The 25,435-nt window shown below is 40.3% G+C and overlaps 2 protein-coding genes across 3 annotated transcripts; one reads left to right on the plus strand and one right to left on the minus strand.

The window, feature by feature from the left end:
• The first annotated feature begins 420 nt into the window (after positions 1–420).
• Positions 421–11,190, plus strand: polr3e (polymerase (RNA) III (DNA directed) polypeptide E). Of its 2 annotated transcripts, none has more exons than XM_080049089.1 (21): positions 421–523; positions 1,335–1,435; positions 1,943–1,993; positions 2,085–2,162; positions 2,259–2,374; positions 2,522–2,604; positions 2,871–2,978; positions 3,440–3,489; positions 3,583–3,702; positions 4,261–4,346; positions 4,593–4,637; positions 4,747–4,838; positions 5,199–5,319; positions 5,424–5,505; positions 5,636–5,695; positions 6,009–6,166; positions 6,604–6,665; positions 6,771–7,204; positions 8,923–9,000; positions 9,733–9,855; positions 9,958–11,190. In XM_080049089.1, exons 2-21 carry the CDS (start codon positions 1,397–1,399, stop codon positions 10,012–10,014), a joined length of 2,043 nt encoding a protein of 680 aa, XP_079905215.1. In that variant the 5' UTR covers positions 421–523; positions 1,335–1,396; the 3' UTR covers positions 10,015–11,190. The 2 variants fall into 2 exon arrangements, with proteins under 2 accessions (XP_079905215.1, XP_079905216.1); XM_080049090.1 differs by having other exon boundaries at positions 437–512.
• A 3,542-nt stretch (positions 11,191–14,732) lies between these two features.
• Positions 14,733–21,998, minus strand: LOC307267083 (cerebellar degeneration-related protein 2-like; the record flags this gene model as incomplete). Its single annotated transcript, XM_080049290.1, has 6 exons — positions 21,865–21,998; positions 20,613–20,725; positions 18,894–19,042; positions 18,284–18,454; positions 15,640–15,847; positions 14,733–15,353 (listed from the first exon to the last, which is right to left on the minus strand). The coding sequence occupies exons 1-6, from the start codon at positions 21,944–21,946 to the stop codon at positions 14,733–14,735; spliced, it is 1,344 nt and encodes a 447-aa protein (XP_079905416.1). The 5' UTR covers positions 21,947–21,998.
• Positions 21,999–25,435: the final 3,437 nt, after the last annotated feature.

Here is a 25,435-nt window from a genome sequence, read left to right on the forward strand (position 1 = left end):
ATTCGTACACTGATTGGTCGAAATCCAAAAGACAGACTATCCTTCTGTTGCCCTAACGATACAAAATGTACTCTTGTATTAAAATGGCGTCCCAGACTCAGGCCCCACACGGTAGCGTGGCCGAGCGGTCTAAGGCGCTGGATTAAGGCTCCAGTCTCTTCGGAGGCGAGGGTTCGAATCCCTCCGCTGCCAATACGTTTTCGTGCCGTTTGGTCAAAATGTGCTCACCTAATAATGAATAAAAGTGTATACCAATGAAACTCCTCTATGGATGCTTACAGTTGGAATTGAAAAATAATCTAAGTTAGAGAAACAATAGACAAAAAGACAGCGTGTACACTGTTGTCGCTTTGCATTATGGGCACGGGCTCCTCCCCACGTGTGGAGCAGCAGCGTCAACATGGTACTGACAACGGCAGACTTTCAGCTGCGTTAACCGGAGTTCACTCTGCTCCTGCCCCCTCTCTATACGCACCACGTCCCGGACTGTTTCACACACGAATGATACACAGGTAGAGCGCAGGTGAGATGTCAAATCCAGCCTGGATTCGGTTTAGTAGAAAATATAACCTGGAAAATTAACCTCATGGTGACAAAGTGTTATTATGACTGGCATGTGTATGTTAGCACGCCGAGCTAACTTGCTAATGCTAGCCTAAAGTTGCTAGGTTACCTGCACATAAGCCGGTTTCGTTGCTTTTACGTTTGTTTACATTTTAAGGCAAGTGCTTAGTGTTTTGCCCCCTGTCTTACTTTATTTTACATGTCTATAATTACGTGTCTGAATGGAAATTTAACCCGCAGTGTAGTTAGCCCAGGCCTGTGAGAAGTAGCTGAACGGTTTGCTAGCGTAGCCATAGGACTTTTGTATTTACAGAGGAATGTCCTATAACGAGTATTATGAGTAGCCTACCTGAGATAGCTGTTTGACGTGTCAGTTATTGTATATCAGCTGTCACACAGTGTTTGCATTCGGAGCAGCCTTTCTTTTTTTGCATTGCCATTGTCTTACATCATGTGAGTTTTACCTGTCACAGATAGCATCACTTGCACTGCATGATCATTGTCTGGCTGTCTGCTACTTACTTATGTAAGGTTTTTGATGGTTTGATTTCTATAATGGGTTAATTTAGGATGGACTTTCTGCTACATTATTCCCTGAAAATTAAAACCTAGAATCAGACTCACACAAAGTGTATTTCTGATCTAAGCTGCTTGATTTGCTGAATCACTTAGTACTTGCACCAGCTGTGCGTCATATGCTTTCTTTGTTATAAATTAATCTGGGTGTAGCCACTTAACAGTAACAGTGAAGTTTGTCCTTGTGTGTCCAGGTTGGATCTCTGAGATCTGCTGCCGCTCCTTCTGTCCTCCTGCAAGCTCTGTTCACATCAACATGGCCAGCGGGGAGGATGATGACCCCATTATAGAAGAGGTATGTCCATCTATAGGCCCGAAGTGAAAGCATACGTCTGCAGAAATGCCTCTGAAATAGGCCTCGAATATAGCATATTCTCCTACTCACACTATCTGCTAATACTGGTGCCTAATCATATGCAAGTTCTCTCCTAGCTAATCTTAAATCTATCTAACACACTGCACCAGGTTCATTTTTGATGTCAGGGATTTCTGTGATGCGGCAAGCTGTGTACATGACTATAACAGTTAAAAATGTATCGGTCATTAAAGGACTCTACATTAAAGTGTTCAACAGATTTGTCATGTCACTTGTGAATTGTTTTTATTATTCTGATAATGGAAATTCAACAGTCAACCTTTTGTGTTGAATTATTAATCAGATTCACAATTAAAATTTTAATTGCTACCATCGATGACTGAGAATATCCAACACTGTTGTAAGCTTTTAAGATAACCCCAATGAGATAAAAGTACTTTGTTTAGCCAGAAAATAACTTTGATCGATGTTTCTCTTCTCTTTTAGATTGATGTGTACCTCGCCAAAAGCCTCTCAGATAAGCTCTATCTTTTCCAGGTAACGTTTCCCTTTTGTTGTGCTTACTGCTGATGAGTAGGACTCCCTTTGTGAGCAGCACTAATCACCTTTGTTGTTGTTTCTGACACAGTACCCCGTCCGACCATCCACTATGACCTATGATGATGTCAACCACTTATCGGCCAAGATCAAACCCAAACAACAAAAGGTTAAAAAAAGAAAATAATTACCTTTTCTAATTCAATTATCCTTCCGAGTAGTAATAGTTTGTAATGTTTTATTTTTTTAACCTTTCATAATACAGGTGGAGTTGGAAATGGCCATCAACACAATGAGTCCAAACTACTGCCGCAGCAAAGGAGAGCAGATTGCTCTGAACGTAGACGGCACAACTTATGAAGAAACCAACACATATTCAGCGTATGTCTCTAATGTCTAGTGCATTTCTAGTGTATTTCCAAAATAGTCAAACTATTACTTTAGTATAAGATAAACAGCTGCTGAATTGCATTATTGTCCAGAAGAGAAGTTTTGACTGAGCGTTCTTCTTTCACTTTTCTTCTGCAGGAAAATGATGGATAAGCAGAGCTTCACTTCCATCCAGGCCACCACCAACACCTCCAGATATGCTGCTGCTGTGTTTCGCAAAGGTCCGATCTTATTCTGTCGTCCATGTTTAACTCTATGCCTTTGTTTTGGTTGGTTTGACCTGCTGCTTGTAAATGAACAAAGGTCACCCGTGTGTTCACAGAGTCCATGTGAATTTCTTATCTTATCTTTAGGAGTCCTCCTGTCCCACAATTGTACTGGCTGTAATGTTTAAGATAAGCAGATATCCATAATAGACCATCGCTGTGTTATTACTGCTCAAATGTAGGATGTTTGTTTCTGATAGTTTAATTCTTGATGTTTATAGGTGAGCTTCACGTCACTCCTCTGACTGGAATCCTCCAGATGAGACCGAGCTTCTCGTACCTGGACAAGGCCGACACCAAAACCAGAGAGAGGGAGGCGGCCAATGAGGGTGGGTCTGCTTTTCAATTTAATTTAATTTTTTCCCTTTCTCATTTATTTACAGATTTAACATACAATCATGGGGACATTTATTAGGATTCAAATTAGATCTCCTCATTCACAAAACTAATATCCTAACATAAATAGATTTAAATACACATATACTGCTTTTCTGTGTATAATTGTAAACATTTATTTTTAAACAGACAACAAAATAATTGACACTTTTTTATTTTTTACTGTGTAAAGCATTCATTTTTCATTTTAGATTTGTTCATACCGGGGGTTCATCATTAGAATCACATATGATTATGCACACTTATAAGCTGGTGTTTCTGCACTTTATTTTATTTAACAAGTTCATAATTAGTATAATTTAGGTCATTGTTCAATTTAAAAAGAACAGCTTGAATCATTTTGCCAGCTGGTTGGATCAGGTGATGTTGACTGATACATGTGTAACGTCTTTAGGTGGAGATTCCTCCCAGGATGAAGCTGAGGAGGACGTGAAGGCCATTACGGTGAGGACACTTACGCATAAAACCTAATTTTTACACTGACTCTTATGCCTCAATGTAAACTCATCATTTCTTATCATTTTTCTTTTCCCCCAGGTAAGGTTTTCCCGCCCCGAGTCGGAACAGGCCCGACAGAGGAGGATCCAGTCGTATGAGTTCCTCCAGAGGAAACAGGCGGAGGAGCCCTGGGTTCACCTGCACTACCACGGAGTCAAGGTCAGTAGAAGGAACATTCATCCCTTTTTAAGAATATGAATTCAAATATGAGTAAACATAATGGGGGTGGGCAATATGTCAAATATAATATCGCAATTTTTTTCTTCTTTAATTTTCAAGACTATTTCATCTGCATGCATCTAAGCGAGGCATAGAAACTAATTGCAAAAGGTGTGATTTGGTTGAGGGAAAAAAAGCATTGCGTGTCTGAGCGTGGAACTGCAAAAAATAGAATCCAAACGATCCCTATGGATTGACGGATCATTGACACATTCTAATCGTTCACGGTCTTATATCATCATATCACACACCCCTGGCTTGTATTTTCCTCTATCTGGTTATGTTACTGAGCTAGTGGGACGACAATGTAGTAGTAGTAGATTTTATTTGACATGAACATGACAATGTCATTGGACGAACCAGATGCATTGTTTTCAGTGTATTAGCATAAATGCTAGTTTTCAACACCTGTCCACATGTACTCTGTTGTTGTCTACAAATCTTGTTGTGAAGTGTTGGTACCATCAGTTTGCTCTGTATCATTTTTGTTAAATTCAGGACAGTCGCTCGGAGCATGAAAGGCAGTACATGTTCTGCCAGTCAGTGGACGCCTCGGAGAACTCTGAACTGGTCAAATCTCCCAAGTGAGTATTAATCGGTGACATTTGAGAACATGTCATGACTTTGGTTTCGTTAGATTATTTCTAAGTTTGTTCTTTGCCAACTCCTTCTGATTTTAGATAGAGCCAGTAATGTCTCCCCTGGCTGTCCATATTCACTCACCTCAATTTATTATTCTGCCGTACAGAAATTAATTACAAAGCAATCTCTTCACTTCATTGGTCTGCTTGCAAATGCTCTCTCTCTGAATCATTATCCTGTCTTTGCAGGGAGTACCTGGCCATGCTGATGCCCCCTCTCGCAGAGGAAAAAGTGTAAGTATTCCACACACTTCTTTATGTAAACATGAGATTTAAACAGGAAGACCATCCCAGAGACACTTCATTAACATTCTCCTTTCCATCTGTTCCTTCTGTGTGTCAGTATAAAGCCTGTTGGGCCCAGTAATGTTCTCTCCATGGCTCAACTCCGCACGCTGCCTCTGGGAGACCAAGTCAAGACCCTGATGAAGAACGGTAAGCTGACACAAGTTCACATTTCTCTTTGTATATAGTAGGGCTGTGACATCTGACATATGCATTATTTTTTTATCTTTATTTTTATTATTATTTTTACCCATGCAGTTCTTCTTTTAGCCAGATGGGGGCAACAAAGCATTAGCATGAATGCCAGACGTTAGACTCTCTCCTCCTGTCACAGAATTATTTAGTGAATTAGTTTAGGGTTTTGTTATCTCTTCCTGGTTTTTAGTTTTCACTCAGATCAGCTTCTTGGTTTAAGCTTGTTCTTATTGTCACAACACTATTTCATCATGTGTTGTGAACTGCATCATATTTACAGCAACCTTCACTGTGGTTCTCTTTCCTCTTCTTCAGTCAAAGTGATGCCGTTTGCTAACCTGATGGGCCTGCTCGCCTCCGGCACAGACTCCACCTCAGTGCTGCGCTGCATCCAGCAGGTGGCGCTGCTGGTTCAGGGGAACTGGGTTGTAAAGAGGTGAGACCAAGTAGCCTCAGTGCATATTAAATGAAGGGTCTGTAAATGTCACAGAAACTCTCGGTCCAGGCAGATAAGTGATGTTTCTCTATGTCTTTCTCCAGTGATGTTCTGTATCCTAAGAACACCTGCAGTCCTCACAGTGGGGTCCCCGCTGAAGTGCTCTGTCGGGGCAGAGACTTTGTGGTGAGTGTTTTTTTTCTTTTTATTAAATCACCCAATGTATTACAATGAAAGGCCTGATTTTTTTCTTTCAGTGTGGTCAAGCATATATGTATTCTAAAGCCATAGTGACTTGAGTTGTTCCCTTTCGTAGATGTGGAGGTTCACGCTGGAGCGCTCTGTGATGAGAAAGGAGATTACGTCCATCATCAAAGTAAGGATCACACACCACAAGGACATAATCCTAAAATGACCGATTTGTTCCTGCCCGGGCATGACAACTGAAGGCATTACCTGAATTGTACATCTTTCTTCACAAATAATTGCATTTCATTCAGGGTTTTTTTTTAGGTCTTTGTGCACCTTCTCCTTCACCTTGGACGTTCTCAGTCTTCCACAGTCCTATAGATGCTGATCAGTGTCTTTGAACACTCGCTCTAACTTGCCTCTGTCCCCCTGAGGCCTCAGCTCTGGGGTTGATCCAGGTAACACAGACCTAACCTGCTCTCTCCCTGCGTCTCCCTCAGCTTCCTCCAGAAGATGTCAAGGAGTTCCTGGAACACGTGGCAGTCCCTCGGGTCAACCGGGGCTGGGAGTTCATGTTGCCTACCGACGCAGAATTCATTAAGAAACACCAAGATATCGCCCACAGGCAACACATGCTGTGGCTTGGTATCCAGAGCAAGTAGGTTACACCCACAGAAGCAGTGGGAAGGTTTATTTTTAGTTTCTTTAACTGAAGGTCCTGAAACATCTTGCCTAGAGATTTATTTATTAGTTTTTAAAATTTATATTTATTTCCAAAATCAAACATCTACAAAACATACCAGGACAAACATCACACAACGGTACCCCACCCCCCCAACCCCCCCTTCCCCAGACAGTGCGCCATGGAGCAAAACAAAGTGTTGGGGGTTCATTCAGATAATATCATATACACAACCCATATGATTACATGTACAGTATATGTACACATACATAAACATGCACATACATCCACATACTTATACACATACATACTTAAATGTATACATATACACATACTAGGTATAATAGATAATTTATTTTTAATTTAGGAAGTACTAAATGTAATTATATTAATCTATTGTCTTCCTTTTTAAGGTTGGAAAAAGTCTTTAACTTCTCTAAAGAAGACTTCATCCCTAAGAATTCCCCTCAGCCAGGTGTGTGTTTTTATGTTTATAAACTGTTCATACATTACACACAATAAAAATATTCAGCAGAAGTAAGTCTTCTCACTTTCAACTGATGTCTGTGTTGTATTGCAGAGCCTGTCCATATCAGCGGGGAGCAGCGTCTGAAGATGGCTCAGGAGCGCGCTCAAGAGAAGCAGAAGGAACGCGACGCCAAGAAGTCGCCCGGCGGCGTCCACGTCAAACAGGAAGCGGTCAGCGACAGGGAAGACGAGCCCATGGACACGTCTTCTTCTTCGGCCATCCCCAACGGCTCGCTCAACGGTTACCCCGGCGACCACACCAACGGTAACGGAGGCAGTCCCGCAGACACGTCGTCGCTGGAGCTGCAGGAGTTTGTGAGAAAGACTTTCAGGAAGCACTTTGTCCTGACGCTGAGCGAGTTCAAGAGGCTGTTCAACCTGCACCTGGCCTCCATGCCCGCGGGACGCAGCGTCTTCCACTCTGTCTCTGACCACATGCTACAGGACGCTATACTGTCGAGCCAGTGCAAACAAATAAACGTGCCTGTGAGTATTACAGGAGGAGGGGGTCTGCTGTGCTCAAAAAAAACTCAGGATTTACAAAGTTTGGGATGATAAACTACAATTAGCTCACACTGGATGCCACGGTTTTGCTTCCCTCTCTGTGTTTGTCACTATAAGATCACGTACAGACCGACAAGGGGCTGCGTGTGTGTGGGGTTGTGTCGCAAAAGTTTTCAAAACAGCTGAAAAACAGTCCATATTGCTTTCAGGCAGGACATTGGAGACGGCTAAGTCAGCAGCCCTGTTACATGAACATACATGCAATTAGCTGAATTAGAAAAGCGGTGATTTAGTTTTTTGCAGTGTTATCACTGATTTGGGAAAGACAGTAAAAGTGACATAGTTTCTGCAGGATCGATTAATGACTATTATTCTGCCTGGTTACTATTAAATGTCCCTCCCTTACAAACGCTCAAATGAATTTCTGTTCAAATGGGCTCAGGAACAATCAGAACTGAGGGAACATTGTTTCACCTGCACATTGGGTTAGAATCCCCTTTGTGTTTGATGAAGAGCTGCGTCTACTCTACTCCTGCCTTTGGGTGCTCAAACAGGGCTTTTTTCTACTCTACCAGCTTGAATGACGCTATCGGTTTTCACCAACAGAATAACGACATTAACGGTCGTTCTTGCTTGTGAGCGCACTGTTGCCTCCGAAGCAGTCGCTGCATTCTTGCTTCTCAGGTTCCAACCAGGTTCCGGCATTCACCTGATCCCTCTATGTTGAGACTTTAGACCTGGTGCTGTTTTTAGGCTGGTTCGTGTAGATGGATTTAATCTGGTATTGTTGTGTTACTACAGCGTGCCGTTTGCTCATAGGGCAGGGAGTGGTCCGTGACACATGCCCCTGTTCCTTTTAAGCAGCCTGTCCACTCCTGTCCTCTTGGCTTATGTCTTATCCCAGCTGTGTCCTTAAAGATGGGGGATTTCAAATGCCGTAGGGTGGGGAATGGCCGGCCGCCATCTTTGTTATGCAACAGATTATTAGCCTCAAAGTAAAGCTCATTACCACTCAGGGGGCAGGGGGGGATTAGGCGGTTTGTTGTTGGCAAACGCAGGCAGATCTGGAATCAGTTTTTCGCTTTCTACGGCACCATGAGCATTTTTGTTTGGATGTCTGACTGTTCTCGAATCAGTTTTGAGACATTGCATTGTGTCTGGAGCGTAATCCTGCTTTGGTCCGTCTGGTCACCGCGGCGCTAGTCCTCTTGTTCTTAGCTTGATATTTGGGCAAGAGCTCAAATTAACAGATAATTAAGTGTCAAAGCGAAAAGAAAGCAATTTGACTCTTGACAAGTTTACTTTAATGTGTTTAAAGGTGGATTCTAGAGAACGCTTTTTGTCAATCTGTGAATTTAGGCTGAAAATAGGCTTTATAGACTGGCATTTGCTATCTCTGGTGGGCCCCTTTGTTAACATGCTTTTTGTTTACATATCCTTTACAAAGCCAAGGCTGTGTTTCATCATGAGATTTTTACAAGATTTTTTACAGCGCACACACAGTACGGACAGGTAGCGGATCGTGAGGAGATAATCACCGATTTACGAACATGCATAATTTATTATGGTTACAAACATATTGATGCCAATGCAAACAGAACCTTGTAGCTTCTTGCTTTGCGTCATTGAGAGGGACGAATAAGCAGGTTCAAAGTTTGGTCAAATGCTTTTCTAACGTGGCTGTTTCCTTCTGACTGTAGTTTCCTGCTCAGAGCAAAGCAGCCTCTGACGAACAGAAGGTGTTTGGTTTGTGGGAGACCGGAGACGAGTTTGACAAGGTAAACACTGATACTTTATGAACAAGCTTCATGGTTTGTCAATATCCTTCTCGTCTCACACCACATGTAGACACATCTTCACAAACGAGCCTCAAACCACAAGTCAAAGCCTTCAGCCATAACTGAAGTTCTCATGAGTTTCAGAATGTGTGTCCGTGCAGTGATTGGCTAGTTGCCTTATTGCAGCACGCCACACGAGAGAGAAACAGGACACGGTCTTCTTTGCCGACCTCAATTTGTGTCAAAGCTACACACTGAGTATAATGATGGCGCCTTGTGGTATTTAAGCTGCTAATGTCTGCACTAGACCACCTGCAACAACTTCCTCAAGATGACTAGGCTTTATGCTGAGAGTTGGCGGAGAAGATTAATAAACTCTCATTTAATATCAGTTAGCTTAGCACAAAAACTGGACCTGGAGGGCAAAAGCTAGCCTGGCTCTGTCAGTGCTTCTAAAGCTCATTAATTAACACCTTTGAATCTTGTCTGGTTACAAAAACTGTACTCAAGTTGTGGTTTTACAGAAATGTACACGCGCCAGTCTGCCAGACTATTTCTTGACAGGACTGAAGTCATTGTAAGATGTTACAAAAAAACATGCTAGGTATTTTACCGTTTTTTTAGTGCTTTAAATTTCACCAACACAGAGTAGCCTATTAAGTGTATTTTCACATAATGCTAATATATTCTTATTAGTGGTTTAACTGGTGTGATGTGTTTTTCTCACTGCAGCACCGGCGGCTGTTGTACGACCTGTTCACCAAGAACTACCGAGTCAGGAGGAACATGGTCCAGGCCAAACTGGCGCAGGAGTTTGAAAACCCCTCTAAGGCCGAGATTGACCGGGTGCTCCATGTAAGATGAATGATGAATGAATGAGGACTGAATATAAACATTTTATTATAATTCATTTTTTAAAGGTTATTTTTTAACTCTGATCTAACACATGTATTACAGGACTGCTGCAGCAGCCACGCGGGGATGTGGTACCTCAAGGGAACAATACAGTCCTGACCCTGAGAGCCCTGCCCCCCCTTACGGTCACCGTCAGCCAATCAAATCCTCTCCCGGTTGTCCAGTGGGAGGGCAGTCGGACAGATGAGAGCCAATCACAGCTCGCCCAGCTCTCGAGGGCCAAGGCGATTGGAGAACAAAAGATGTCAGCCGCACTGCGCTCAGAAGATTTTCTCATTTCAACTGAAGCATTTCTCGACATGAACCCGAGCTCTCTGATGCAAGCGCGGTGGATAGAAACTCCTCACATACTCACACTGGGAGCTGGAGTGTCAGAGGGAGGAAATGTGAATATTAAAACTGAAGAAATGACTATATATATATATACGGTTTGGATTTATGACCTCACATTTGATTTTTTTAATTCAACTTTTACCATATCAGGATAGTGTTTACTATTGAACGCTGCTGTGGCTCAAAGTGCTTTCATCTTATTCCTGATTTGCAAATGTTTTACTTTCTGGTATCATCATCAAAGAAAACATTGTCTAAGGCCCTGTGAGTAAAAAAAACTTCTAAAAAAGAAAACCTGATTTATTTTTCATCCACCCTCGATACACGAGAAAGGGGTTAGCTTTGAGGTTGACTGATACAACTATTTAAAAAGTATGAAGGCATTTACGGAAACATTGCCAAACTTATGAGTCAGCAAACAAACAAAAAGGGAAGGAATAAAGTTCCCGACTGTCACCATGCGCACGATTTACAACCGATATCACTTACTGTTTTTTTTTTGGCAATCATGGACCTTGAACTGCTACCAAGAAACATGTGGCTTTTCCTACATTGCTGTATCTTTCAGTCCAATGTGTGCTGAAATATAGAATTAAAGGAAAAAGTGGAATAAAAGACGGTTTGATGTTGAGGTTTGTTTCTGGTTAATATAGTTTTTTTTTTTTCATTTCTGAGACAGATTTTGATGATGGCCAATAAAGATGCAAGTGTGAGTTAAAGTGTCATAATTTCATCATCAATTGGTTTTCTGTATTTACCATGCTGCTATGTTGAGCCTCCATCCAAAGTGCCTCTGCCTCACAAGGCATTCAGGACAAACTCACACCCATCCTTAAAATCGAAAATACAATTTTCTGAATTTCAGGCTAATTTTAGTTGTACATCAACATCATACACTCTTTCATTGGTTTGTGACTTTGCTCAATAAATATATCTACTTGTGATGTGTTTTTTTGTCATTAATATAGTCAGTAAGGGAAACTTTTTTTTTTAAACCAGATCCCAGTGTAATATTTCATTTAGTTACATAAAGAAAAACAGTCTGTTTGGTACAAAGTTAAATTACAACTTCAACTTTGTGTGCACATTTATGGATGTAATCATCTGAACAAAGAGGGAGAAATCTCAAAACCATAATCTGGGGCCTATTGCATAAAACTAGGATAAGGGATTAACCTAGGATATTTCGGTTATCCTGGCTTGCGTTAGCCATGATCCGGTTGCATAAAAGCGGAGGGACAGAAGTTACCATGGAGATTTATCCTTTATGTTTAGCCTGGTCCCGACCAGGCTAAACGTAAAGGATAAACTTATTCTGTTGCCTGACTGGCTCAGTCAGCTGTCACTCCGATCTGAAATCAAGGTGATTAACAGTTATTCCATGATCTTCTGTGTATTGCTTTATTTTCATTAGCCTGTTTTAAGGTACCACATAAAAGACTGCATTGTCATTTAGTTAAATAGCTCTTTTTTATTTATTTAACCTGAACCATTTATAATTAACTTAATTATAATTAGATTAAGATGCAATGATATAAATTATAATAATTGATGTTCAATATTGCAGGCTATATTTATACAATTGATTATCGATGGCAGATGACGTTGCAAGTGTGGATCAAATAAATTCACTTTGTACTTATCACTATATCGAGGTGCATCTAAAACAAAATTCAATATCAATGAAAATTTCCTTTTTTCTGTAATTTAATTCAACAAGTTAAACTTATATTTAACTTATAGATTCATTACACATTAAGTGAAATGAATCTAGAATAAACATACTTTTCAGAAGGTCTACATTTCTGTATTATAAATCCTTTTTCTGATTGGTTGTATGCAATATTCTAACATTTTGAGATACTGGATTTTTTATTCCATGATCAATCATCCAAAAAAAGGCCTGACATATTTCACTTTGTGTAGAGAATCTATGAAAGTTTCACTTTTTGAATGGACTTTCCATGATATTCAATTTTTTAGATGCACCTGCAGACTGCTCACTGTCAACTATTTTATCATAAAACAATGCAGGGACATCAAGAACAGTTGGCAGAGAATACATGTCCTGTATGAAATGAACTTCCCCCTCACTTACGGTTTAAACTAGCAAGGCATTGTGGGAAAATGGGCCGTCTTTTCCATTTTTCCATCAGTAAATCTGTATTCGATCTTTGGGTCTACTTCTGAAAGCTGTGGGCTGGCACTTAACAAAATTACTTACACCTGGCTTGACAAAGCAGCCCCTTTACATCCTGGATTGGCGTTTATGCAACTGACTAATCCAAAGTGCCCAGGCTAGACTTTGTCAAGGCTGGCTTTATCAATCTCCCTGGATGTCTTTATTTCACTTTTATGCAATAGGCCCCAGGATTGTATCACATCTTATTTTGGCCTCTTTGAAATCCAAAGGAGAGGTTTCTTTTTCAAGTAATATTACTTTTAAATTTTTTTTTTTAAACTTTTGCTCAAACCAATTGACAAGATTGTCACCTTAAATATTTTGTAATTCATACCTTCCCCCTGAAATTAATGTGCACATTATTGATACACCCCACATTTACCTGTTTTTGTGCTATCATTTAATTGAGCTATTATACAGCCATAGAAACACCATTTCCCATGGAGCTGAGGGATGTTCCATGCACAATTTCAACTGTTTATACGTTTTATTTTCAGGCTGATGTGTCTAGCTCGTCTGAAGTCCAACAGCAGCATGTCAGACATCAAAGCAGTGTTATTACATCAGATGGAAATAAAAACTATTATATAATTTAATTTAAGTTTATCAGTGATTTATGATGTCCCTGTTAAACTTTGACACCACCTCTATGAATAAGTTACGAGTGACAGAAAAAAAAAAAAAAGGCAGACTCAGCTTGCGTCATGTTTTATGGCTCAGAGCAACAACATGAGGTCCAATCATGAAATACATGGTACATACATGAGACAGTAGATTATCCAGCTCTGGTAGCACTTAATGAGTACATATGACAGTCATTTCAAGTGTCAAAACAGTACTGATAAAAATGCTTTTTAGTGCAAACCTAAAGTGCTTATCTATGTGATTTATTTTTTTCAATCTACGAACTATTTGCACAGTCTTAAGCATAACAAAAACAAAGGAAGTGAGGCAGCAATAGCAACAGAACCGCTGTAGAGAAAAAGCTTCCAATCAAACACAGCGTCTCCAGGTTAATACATGAGGAGGCCGTTCCATTATCAAGTACATAGACAGTCAGACTTCCCCTTTCATATAACATTCACTCACGTCATCTAACCTATCATACAATAATCAAGTATAGAGAAATAAATGTTACAATTACAAAAAATCCCAATATATCAATGCATACAGTATATTAGCACCTTGAATCACCAGCTTCTAATAGTATAAACTCCTTCACCAGTACAACATCATATGACACTACAGTAGTCATTCTTACATTGGTTGCTCTTACAGGCACAGGCACAACTGTCACCTGGAAAGGTCCTTTTCTCTTTTTTTCCCCACCTCTTTTTTTGGATATAGTTGCAAAGAAAAAGGTATATTAAAAAGAAATTCACATTAGATCATAGGAGCTCAGTAAACCAAAGAAAAACTGCAGTGGCATTCTATTTTATGGATCCTTACGTTTACTGATAATCATTTTGTCAAGTTTCCAAAAGGTATGTGTGTAATTCTGGATCAGCAGATAATGAATCTGCAATAAATTAAGAGTATGGAAGCTTCTCCAGTTTGAATATTTGATGGTTTTCTTCTCAGCCTTCTATCATATTGAATTCTACCGTTTGCAGACGTCACTCCCTTCTGATCTGGGAGCTTGTATGCCAGCAATACAAAATATTTTAATAGGTAGCGCACCAATTTAGTCATTTTTTTTCTTTACCAAATTCCCTCTTAATATCTTCATATCTTCCTAGCATTCCCTTTCTGGGAAATTATAGGAAACCCTGCGAGACGACAAAGGACTGAGCTTGTTTTGGGAGCAGCAGGGCTGTGCAAAGTGAGGTAGAGTGATTGTACAGCAGAGACGGCAGCGTTTAGGCACTGGTGTTTCTGTGCAAACTGAGGCACGTCAAGGAGACCAAGGCTGCTGGTGTCTGGCCATTATGTTCCTGCATCACTCTTATCTCTTAACCCCTCCTATGCTTGGCGATAACTCGCATACACTAAAGTGTGTAGTTTGTTAGCTTCATGTGCTGCTGGGTAGTCTTAAAAGGTGGAGTCAACGATTATTGAAAATAAATAAATAAATGGTGTTAGTACACAGCCTAGGCTCTGTAAACAGGTATGTAAACAAAGGGGCCCACCGTAGCTAGCCACATGCGCGTTTCCAGAGCCTTGGCATTGTATTAACACTGGATTTCTTTTGTAGGTAGGCTACAGGTAGCGGATAGTGAGGAGATATTCACTGATTCGTTCTCCAGAATAATTACTGACTCCACCTTTAAGTGGAAGACAATCACTCATCTTGCAGCTTTAGCTAATGCAGAACAGGCAGCGCTTCTTCACCTGAGGCTCTCCCCCTGTTCTCAATCAGGTCCTCTTTGGTTTTCTGAATGCGGGAGAAAATTTCCCGAAAAAGTTCCTTGTACTCGGGCTGGTGAAAGTCGTCCTCAAAGTCTGCCATGTCTGCCAGGGCTGTGGCCAGACAGGCCGTCTGAACAGACTTGTGTATATGCTCGTCTTCATCTTCCTCCTCCTCCTCCTCCTCTTGCTGTTGCCCTGGGTGACAGCGCTGCAACAGCTCATCGTACTTCACCTGCAAGGCACTGTACTGGGCGTCCACTTCGTTCAGCAGAGAGACCCCGCGGTACTTCACCACCGCAGCCCGGCGCACGCAGGAGCACTCGTGGTCGTAGACCCGTTCCGGAGAGTCAGGAACCTGGGATACTTTCATCAGCCGCTCGCTGTCCCAACGCTTCAGCACCCAGGGGCTCTTGGTCGCAGCCGGGTCACAGTCACTCTCCTCCTCGTGGTTGAGGAACATGGAGTTGGGCAGCAGGCCGTGGATGGTGTCGGCCCCCGTGGATCTCCTGGAGGATTCAGATTTCCAGAGCTGACGCAGCTCCTGGGCCTCACGCTCCAGCTCGGCTACTCTGGCCTGGAGGAGAGAGAGAACAACGATTTAGAAAAAGAGATGAAGTCAAAGAAGAAGAACTCAAATTGTAAGTCTGAGTGTGAACAACAATGATTCATTGATGCAAAGAGTGCTCTTGCCACAGTTGTTTTTTCTTGATTTTAGAGGAAGTGTTTTTGTTTTTATTTCTTATGGAATTTATGTTTTTTTAATTATAGAATAAAAAGCTGTTGTTGGGTTAAACTAGCCGTAAAACTGTCTCATTATAATTGATATGAATGCCCTCAATGAATATGAAACCCTCACGTACCTGACAGCCCTCCATCTTGGCCAGCTGTTGCTCCAGAGCTGCGTTCTCTCCGGCGAGCATCCCGGCCTCGCGCTCCGTCTCTTCCCGGCGAGCGCGTTCACCGGCAAACTGAGTCTGCAGCGTGCGCAGGGACTCACGCAGCGACGCCTGCTCCTCCTCGTGCCATGATGTGTTCAAGGTCTCCAGGTCATCAGCTTCATAGTCCCACCTGCACAGAGACACATGCATTTACAAATACACTCATTTTGTAATTTGTTTTTAAAAATAGACCTTGATTTATGAGATTAAAAAAAAAAAAATTCTCTCTTTTCACTAGACTATATTCGTCTACAAAAGAAACAGTTTGACGTTTTAGGAAATACTTTAGATCAGAAGATTGTTGCTGCTGTACAAATGTCTGTAGGGAGAGCCAGAAAGTGACTAGCTTAGCTTAGCATAAAGACTGAAAACAGAGGGAAACAATTAGCCTGGTTCTGACCAAATGAAACAGGTCCGAAAGGTTTTACGGGACTGTTTCTTGGCTAAGATCGGTGCAACCACGTTATCCAAATCATTGAAATAATAGTAAACTTTATTATACCACACACAGTCTTCTCTTTCACAGCTGACGTTGGCATTTTATCTGTCACTTATCTGCTTTATAATTAGGTGAAACAAAGTGAAAGGTGACAGGAAATCCACAGCTGAAAGAAGTGATGACGATATGTAGCAAAGGTCACAAGCCAAATCAGACTCATACACTGTTGATGTATAATGTGGTGTTTAAATGGACAGAAATGTTCTATGTTTTGTAAATGTCTTGGAGATTCAAATTAACTAAATGTATTTATTTATTTCTGCTCTTTGTGTATACCTACCCTACAGTATCTTTTCGTCTGGATCTCTGTGGTATTAATTGTGCAAATTTTGAAGTACATTATTTATATATACATATACTAATATCCATAAACAGAATGTTTACCTAATAAATTAAACCGGTACACAGCCGTATGATGTAATAAGAAGCAGCACACAGGCCAATACAATGTCACTGAGCAAGGAAACAAAGACGTGTCAGTAGCATGAGTAGATTAGAAATCAGCTGAAGAATCAGTGCGATAATTTTCACAATTTCCAGCTCAGACTTTGAGCCCTCTCCTTCCAACCGCACCACCTAGCCCTGCACACTGTGTCCAGTTTATCAGCCAGGTTTCATCCACCTGACCTGGATGTTTTCCAGTGCGCAGTCCTAACAAGATTACACACACACACACACACACACACACACACACACACACACACACACACACACACACACACACACACACACACACACACACACACACACACACACACACACACACACACACACACACACACACACACACACACACACACACACACACACACACACACACACACACACACACACACACACACACACACACACACACACACACACACACACACACACACACACACACACACACACACACACACACACACACACACACACACACACACACACGGCTGTGACGGAGACGTCGTCGACTGCCAGCTAGTGGGATTAGCCCACATGGGGGTCGAGCAAAATCCAGGAGGCTTTGCTGCTTCCCCTCTTGAAACCCACTTAGACCTTATGGATCAGTGCAACGCAAGGTGTTTTTTCTTTTAATCACATTGAGGAATTTTTTTTATATTAAACATTTTTATAATGTTTAATTTGTGTGCTCATTTTCTAAGCTCTCTGACACACTTGAGCTAAATGATTTTCTGCCACCATCACCAGCAAGCAGTAATTATTATCAGTTAATGAGTCTGTTAACTAGCAGGTAATTAATTAAGGTACATTGGTCTTGCTACTAGGACAAAGTATAAAGGACCTAAACTGGTCTCTGGATTAGTTTATTGGACATGTCCACTGTGTATGATTATGCTGCAACAAATTATTATTTTCATTATCAATAAATGTTTATGTAACAAAAACATTTAGGGAAATTTCCCTTGCTAGTTTGCTGAACCCAATGTGACAACTTCAATGAAAAGCTATTTTACTTTCTTGAAAAGTGACATTTAAGGAGAAGACAGCCGACAGCTAGTTAGCTAGCCTGCCTTTATCCAAAGATAATTAAAAACACAACAACATCAATACTTGATATTTGCAGCCTTTTAGCTTAAGCTAAAAGAACATTCTCCTGGCTAAGCTTCATAATACAGTACAGACATCCATCTTTTCCTCCCAAATATCGACAAAAGAGAAGAAGTGCGTTTCCCAAAATGTCAAACGTTTCCTTTAAATTGCTTGTTATCTGAGGCAAACACTCAACAAGTCAAATTGCTTGTTATCTGAGGCAAACACTCAACAAGTCAAAGATATTCAACTTAAAATGATATAAAGAGAGAAAATAGGCTGAAACCTGGTAATTATGGAATTCTCGCTTCATACATTTTTTTATTCAAAATGTATTATTGAAAACTAATAATCCATTATCAAAACTATTCTCGGCTCATTTTCTGCAGAGAAATTGACTGATATACCGCCTTTTTGTCTGAACTCTTTACTTCTTAGGTATCCATTGATAATCAAAGCTAATCTGTCTGTCCACTGATTGAGTGCATCGTATGATCTTTCCAGTGCTACTGTTGTGTAGTGTACCTGTCTCACCTGAGTGTGTTCTGCAGTTCCTTCAGACAGGACACGCTCTGAGCACTGCGCGGCGGCCATCTTTCCCTGTGTGGAGGCTTGTGAGACTGGGATGGACTCAACTTCATCTGTTCCACCTGATGCTGCAGCTCCTCCACCTGCGCCTGTAGCTGCTCCACCGTCTCTGTCAGCCTGCATACAGAAAAACCAGCTGGTTAGGTCGCAAATCAGGGACATTTTGGGCCAAAATTTTTGCAAATACCCCACTGCTTCCAGAAAGGGCTCAATGAAATGATAACAATCATACAGATGAAAAGGATACACTTCCACCGCTCCAGGGGACCCAGCACATGTTTAAATGTTTCACCAACCATTTCAAAGATCAATGAGTGGTCATTTCTGTAGGGATAATCTCAAGCTCTTTACTTATATATTGTGCTCTTGTAACACCACACTATGTAACACCATGTAGATTGAACCAATAATATTATGTCTTCCTGTTTCATAATCTTTTTTCTCTTGTTTTGTTTTGTTCTGTATGTACATGTCTTGAATATAAAACTGGAAAACAGGAAAAAAAAAGAAAATCTGCCTATCCTTTTCTGTAGCAGACCATGCCCCAGTCCCTTACCCCTGGATCTTGTGCTTGGCGTTGCGGTTGTCCAGCACCAGTTTGCGGTTGCTCTGCTCCAGCTCTCTGGCGGACATGTCCAGCTGCTCGTACACTTTGGCATGTTGGTCGTTGACCTGTCGGAGGAGGTCCACCTGCTTCGCCAGGTACTATAGAGGAGACAGAGGGGGGAGGGGAAGGGGAATATTTGAAAAAAAAGTGCAAGAACTGTGCAGAGAAATCAAAACACTATCAAAAACCCTATCAAAAACGGCTACTTTTAAAACTGAACAGGACGAATCAAGTCAGGCGGTGTGTTAATGCAGACAGACCAATTGTAAAGAAACAAACGGCATGATTGAAGTCAAAGCCGGGAATGTTGTGAAAGGGGACCTGGATTAATCTGGTTAGCCAATGAAATATGGATTAGTACGTGGATCGGTGACGTCAGTCTGATATCTGATAAGCACCATAAAAAAAATCAAACCCCCAATCCCAATTATTATTATCATGATTTGCAAATTGACAATCTAACGTTTGTTTTCCCCTTAACATTTCTAATCAGTAGCTCCTTTAAGAACAGGTTATCTTATCAGCCAGGACACATAGGTGAACCTTTGGTTACATAATCTTGCAGGTGAAAAAAATGAACACTGAACATCAACTTCACATTGACAACAGGTCAGACTCGAGCACAAGTTATACTGGACAAAAACATCCGAGAGTCAATGAATTACATGGACATACAATAAGTCATAGTTTAACAGATTGGTGTATTTTTTAAAGGGTTATTTTTTAGGCGTCTTCCTGCTACATTTAGACGCCCTTTGTTCCAGGAAAAGCGAGTGAGAAAAAGAACAAAGCAGGTAATTGAGTAATTGGAACACAGGTTGTGAGCTGGAATCAGACTTGTGACATAACGAGTATCCAGTGGAGGTCGTAGGGTAGACTATTTTAGTGTGTCTGCGGTGACAATCAGGGGAAGGATTTAGTACCAATAATTACTCAAACACTACTTAAAACTAAGACCATTTGTAAAACCTAAAGATAGACATCTTGATTTTCTGTCATTTTAGTTTGAACTAATGATTTGATCAAACATCTACTTTAAGCCCAGCAGACACAGAGAAGAAAAAAACAAGTGTACCAAAAATATGAATGCTATTTGCTTTATTTATATACATGTATATATATCTGTATCTTTATAGGAAATAACCAATTATGATTAAAAAAAAATGGTGGTGATGCTTTCCATAATGTTGCACATTTGTTCTTCTGTATGTCGAGAAATAAAAATATTGTCAATATGCAAACAAGCTACATATAGTCAATCATATAGGTAAACCAAATAATCACCAGCCAGTTCCTTCATTTAGACCTGATACACTTCATAAATAACGTTATTGTCATTGTAAACAATAGACTCAATAACTAATGTTTTGCTTCTATCATTACTACAAAGAGCACTATCTTTATCATCTTTGATTGATGATCATTTTGTTTTTTTAAAGAATAATCTGTCGACAAAAAGAGTTAAATGATTTATTTTGAAAATGCAGAGGATCTGTAAACTCTACTTTTAAGTTCTATGTAGTGTCTTTGTGATGCAACATCCAACCTGTGATGGTCCAATGTATTGCTGCATTTTAGAGGAAATCAGTTACTTCACTGGCAGTTTGAACACTTCCACCACCCAGGAAAAACCAGATTAAGGGTTAACATTGAGACGTCTCTCTTCACCTCTATCTCCTGCAGTTGTTCCTGGTTGGTTGTGTACATCTGCTGCAGACCTTGCTCCAGCTCTCTGTTCCTCTCCAGGAGCGTCTTCCCGAGCTCCGCCGCCAGCTGCAGGTCTTTGGGGGAAACGACAGAGACACAGTTTAGTACCACTGACCATGTGGACACATTGGGACCTTAATAAAATGTGTGCCATTGTCTGAGACCCACCATTCTAACATGCAGTTTTTCTAATATCTTTGTATTTTACTTGAAAATTGTCTTATTTTTTTTTTTTTACAATATCATCACAGTTTCCCAACCCAAAAGAATAAACACAACTTCAGGTAATTGTATATTTAACTAAATAAAAAACTTTTATACACTATGGAATATTATGTCAATTAAAGTAAAAAAGGAAATCAGAACTTGAATTTTGTCATATTTCCTTGAAAAAACAGTGTACCATTACAATGATAGTAAGGCTAAATGTAGAACATCACACACACACACACACACACACACACACACACACACACACACACACACACACACACACACACACACACACACACACACACACACACACACACACACACACACACACACACACACACACACACACACACACACACACACACACACACACACACACACACACACACACACACACACACACACACACACACACACTAAATAATTCTTATTTTTCCTATACATTTACCTGATTCAGACAATAACCTAGCCCCTTATCGTTTGCACTTCTGTCATCTATCATCAAACATTTGAAATTTAAAGTAAAAATTACACACTTGGGGATGCGCGCACACACACAAAGCCATATGCCTTAATGTAAACGCTTGCAACAAAGACAAAATGGGATGTATGAAGTCTGAGCCATTACTTTATGACTGACAGAGCTTTTCAGTTTTTTCACTTTGCCGCATATGTGAATGTCCTGCTGACTGCTGCCCTTTCTCTAGCCTGTCAAGGAGCTTCATCTCCAACTAGACTAAAATTTCAACATGCTGACTAGACATAATTAAAATTGTAGGTACAGGAAAATCACATAGAAAATTGTAACAAATTGAACCATCTGTGCACCTGCAGGTCTCAATGTTGGGATTAAAATGTGACAAATTAGCTAAATGTACTGTAGCCTATACATTCATGTAGCCCATTACAGCTGTGATGTCCCTGATTTTGATCAATAAAATCATCAATGTGGTTCTTTATCTTTAAGGCTCCACACACAAAGAATGAAAGGAAATTGTACCATGTTCAAGGTCTTGCTTGTCGTACCACGGTTCCTCCTCCTTGATTTCGAATTCCTGCTCCACAAGCATGTCTGTCAACATCTTTGCACCGGGTTTTTAAAAAACAAAATCCGTCAAACGTTTTGAGAAAAGGTCCAGTTTTCAAACATGACAAACGCAAGAGTTTAATAAACGGTGGAAGACATATCAATCCGCGACCCCTCTCCACACGCCTGCAGCCAGCACCGGTGTGCGTTCATCTCCGTACGGACAGACAGACAGACGCACAGCTCACCGCTGACTGTACAACGCTGCACGGATGACACGTTTCCAGGTTTGAATTTCAAAATAAAAGTGATCACCTAACAAAAATTGGATCAGGTAGGAAGAAAAAAAAAAGATAGCTCATATAAACCCATTTACAAAAAACATTAATTTATGAATAAATGTTATAAAACATTTTGGTTGAAAATAAATGTGATACAGGATTTTATTTTAAACACTCACACACCCATCCATCAGTAATAGGCTACTAATTATAAAGCTTTATAATGAACAGAAGCGTAATTTCTAATGAGTTTACCGGGTAAAATACTAATACAATATATGCAAAATTATATCTCAGCATAGTTATGACATTTTAAAAATACCATTTATTTTGATATATTTATTTTAAGCAGCACCGACTATGTGAGGTTTACAGGGTGTTTTCCCCTGAGGTGTATTGGTATGTGCAGGTATAAGGTGTATACACACCTCTAAACAGGAAGATTAACTTTATATTGTCTAAAAATAGTTAAACATAATGAGGCCTAGCTGTCATATTAAAGTCTTTCATGTTAAGGTATGTTGCCAGGAGCTCGCCCTGCAAAAGTATGTGATGTCACATATCTGATGCCTGTCAACAATATGCAGGTCAGAGGTTACCTTTGTTCACCCTTGATCTGCGTCTGTGCTGCTTGGTGCCCTTAATTATTCTAACATGTTGTATAGATTATCACCCACCAAGGGGCATTTTAAACAAAGTTAACCAGAAAATAACTGTCGACAATGCTGATGTCGAGGTGAGGTTGATAAGTGGTGGAAGTATTCAGAACCAAAGTAGAAATATAACATAGGCCTAACAAACATATAACCCAACTTTTCCATCCTGAAGGTTAATTTCGTGCTTTTATCTTGAAGAGTAGACCACCTAGTTTCCGCTGTGGACCCATCTCTCGCTGTGTGAGTTTGACCATCAGATCCACCTGTCCTCCGTGTGCGGTTTCCTCCCTTGGAAACCGCAGCGTGCAGAGTCCACGTGGCCACAGGGGGGCGCTGCAGCGATATATATGATGAGATAGCCTACTGAAATGTAAACGAATACATTTTTCTAATAGGTATGTGGTTTTTACAGTAGGCCTACATTCACTGAAAAAATACTAAAAGAAAAAAAATATATATAAAAAAAATTCTCAATAATAGTTGTACTTCAAAAATAAAATTCATTCGAAATATATGAAGTACTTTAGAGTGAATGTACTATCCTCTATTTTAGGCTACATTTCAAAGGGAATTATTAAGTGACCTGTTACTGTTATGATCAATCTAGATTATAGTGTATACATGAATTGCATGATAACATCATGAAATAGGGATTCTTAAAGGACAGCTTTTATGTTTAAATTTAACCATTTGTATACTCTTAATACAACCATTTGTACAGTTGCAACATACAGTACAGACTTTTGATCTCACAAAGCTGCTTCTGTTTTCAGGTTCTGTTTTCTGGAGCTGCCTCTCAGTATAACAATGATGACTCAGAGACAGTAGGACACTGTGTTTGGAGACACAGAGAAGTGAGAGGGGATGTATTGATGCATTTGTCAAATCAGAGTGTGTCCCTCTTGACTGATGCCTTCAGGAAGCATCAAAATGAAAACACAAATCTCTTCCAAACAGGAGAAACGTGTCATTTCTGAACTTCCTCTTCCTCCTTTCCTGTCTCCCCTGAAAGAACAGAGATAGTGTGTGTGTGTGTGTGTGTGTGTGTGTGTGTGTGTGTGTGTGTGTGTGTGTGTGTGTGTGCACGATAGAGAGAGAGAGAGAGAGAGAGAGAGAGAGAGAGAGAGAGAGAGAGAGAGAGAGAGAGAGAGAGAGAGCGAGGGGGTCAATAGCTGAGTCATCTCTGAGGGAGAAGGGAAGTTTTATTATTGTATTTTAGAGTAGGCTAAACATGGTCCTCGGTGGGCAGGGACTAGAGAAGATGGAGATGGAAGATGAGCTGCTTTTATGAATTTTTCCTGAAGTGAACTGAAAACCTTCGGGCCCTCGATTCTCTGCCAATAAGACTTTACTGAGGAGATTAATTCAGCAAATATTATGTGCTCTCTCTGATACATATTTCAGGATACACAGAATGAATTTCATTTTCACTCTCGGAAGTCTTCAAACAGTGTGCGATGATTTTCAAATTAAAAGTGTGTAACCATTTGTCCTATACCTATGGTACATAGTAGCCTATAGCATTTATTTTTTCTATCCCTATACCATGTCAATGAAAAGGCCTATTATGTGTGTTTCCATCAGCTGGTGGCAGTGTAGTCTGAGAATCAATTTGGTCTGTATTCCCAGTGAGGCTCAACACACCCAACATAAAAGTCCAAAGAAAGAAGATATGGTACCACCAACAGACACTGATCTTACATTCAATTATTCATTTGAACAAATTAGAAGAAATAAACTATTTAAAAGGAATGATCACCACCAGACAGATTAACACACCACAGATCCACAGGCATAAGATGAATACACACAGCGTTTGATTTTTCAGTTTCCATATCAGATGCAGACAGAGGAAAGCAAAAGCATCCTTCTCCTTGCCTGGTGAATGTTTCCTCTGAGAGAAATCTGCTGCCAGCTCATGATAAATGACGTTCCGCTCCGTAGAACAGAGAACGATCATGAGTACGGCATCGACCTCTTCACCCTCTCCTTCTCCTTCTATCGCTTTCTCTTTCCCTGAAATGAAAAACACACTCAGAATCAGAATCAGTTTGATTTTTTCCCCACCGTAATACACACTCAGCATACATATTTATTTGTACGCATGAATGACAATCTATCTTGTTCTCTTTTCTTGTATTTGAAAGCATTCAGCAGGCCATAACTGAAAGTAAAGAGAATCACATGTTCTCTGCTATGTAAAGTATATAAAGAGATGTGAATTGACTAATTGGCACCAGAATGGTTAAAGCTATAGTTCGTAACTTTTTCATATAAAGAAATGTTGTTGGTAACTCTTTATTTTGATAGTTCACTGTTGACACTCTAAGCTATCAGTAGTTATGCAGTTGCATTTCAACAGGGAATCAGTTGATATTCAACAGAAGATGTCATGCTCCATAGACCATGGTATGTTACCTGTAAAAACAAACACATGATAGACAGAGCAGCGACGTACGGCATGTTTGTGTTTTGTTGTCGTGGGGCTGATTCTGCATTTATTCTTTATAGCCTTTATCTCTCTAAGTATCTTTTTCATGGTCATAAGTGTGTGGACACCTGAGCAATATCTCATCTACAACATTGTCCATTTGTCTGATAATGCTT

This window comes from Ammodytes marinus (genome assembly GCF_949987685.1).
Source record: "Ammodytes marinus genome assembly, chromosome: 20".
Lineage (NCBI taxonomy): Eukaryota > Metazoa > Chordata > Actinopteri > Uranoscopiformes > Ammodytidae > Ammodytes > Ammodytes marinus.

Coding starts and splice junctions, on each gene's coding strand:
- polr3e (XM_080049089.1), top strand. CDS start 1,397: ATGGCCAGCGGGGAGGATGATGACCCCATTATAGAAGAG. Junction 2,605..2,870: donor TGCTGCTGTGTTTCGCAAAG/GTCCGATCTTAT, acceptor TGATGTTTATAG/GTGAGCTTCACGTCACTCCT. Junction 3,490..3,582: donor AGGACGTGAAGGCCATTACG/GTGAGGACACTT, acceptor CTTTTCCCCCAG/GTAAGGTTTTCCCGCCCCGA.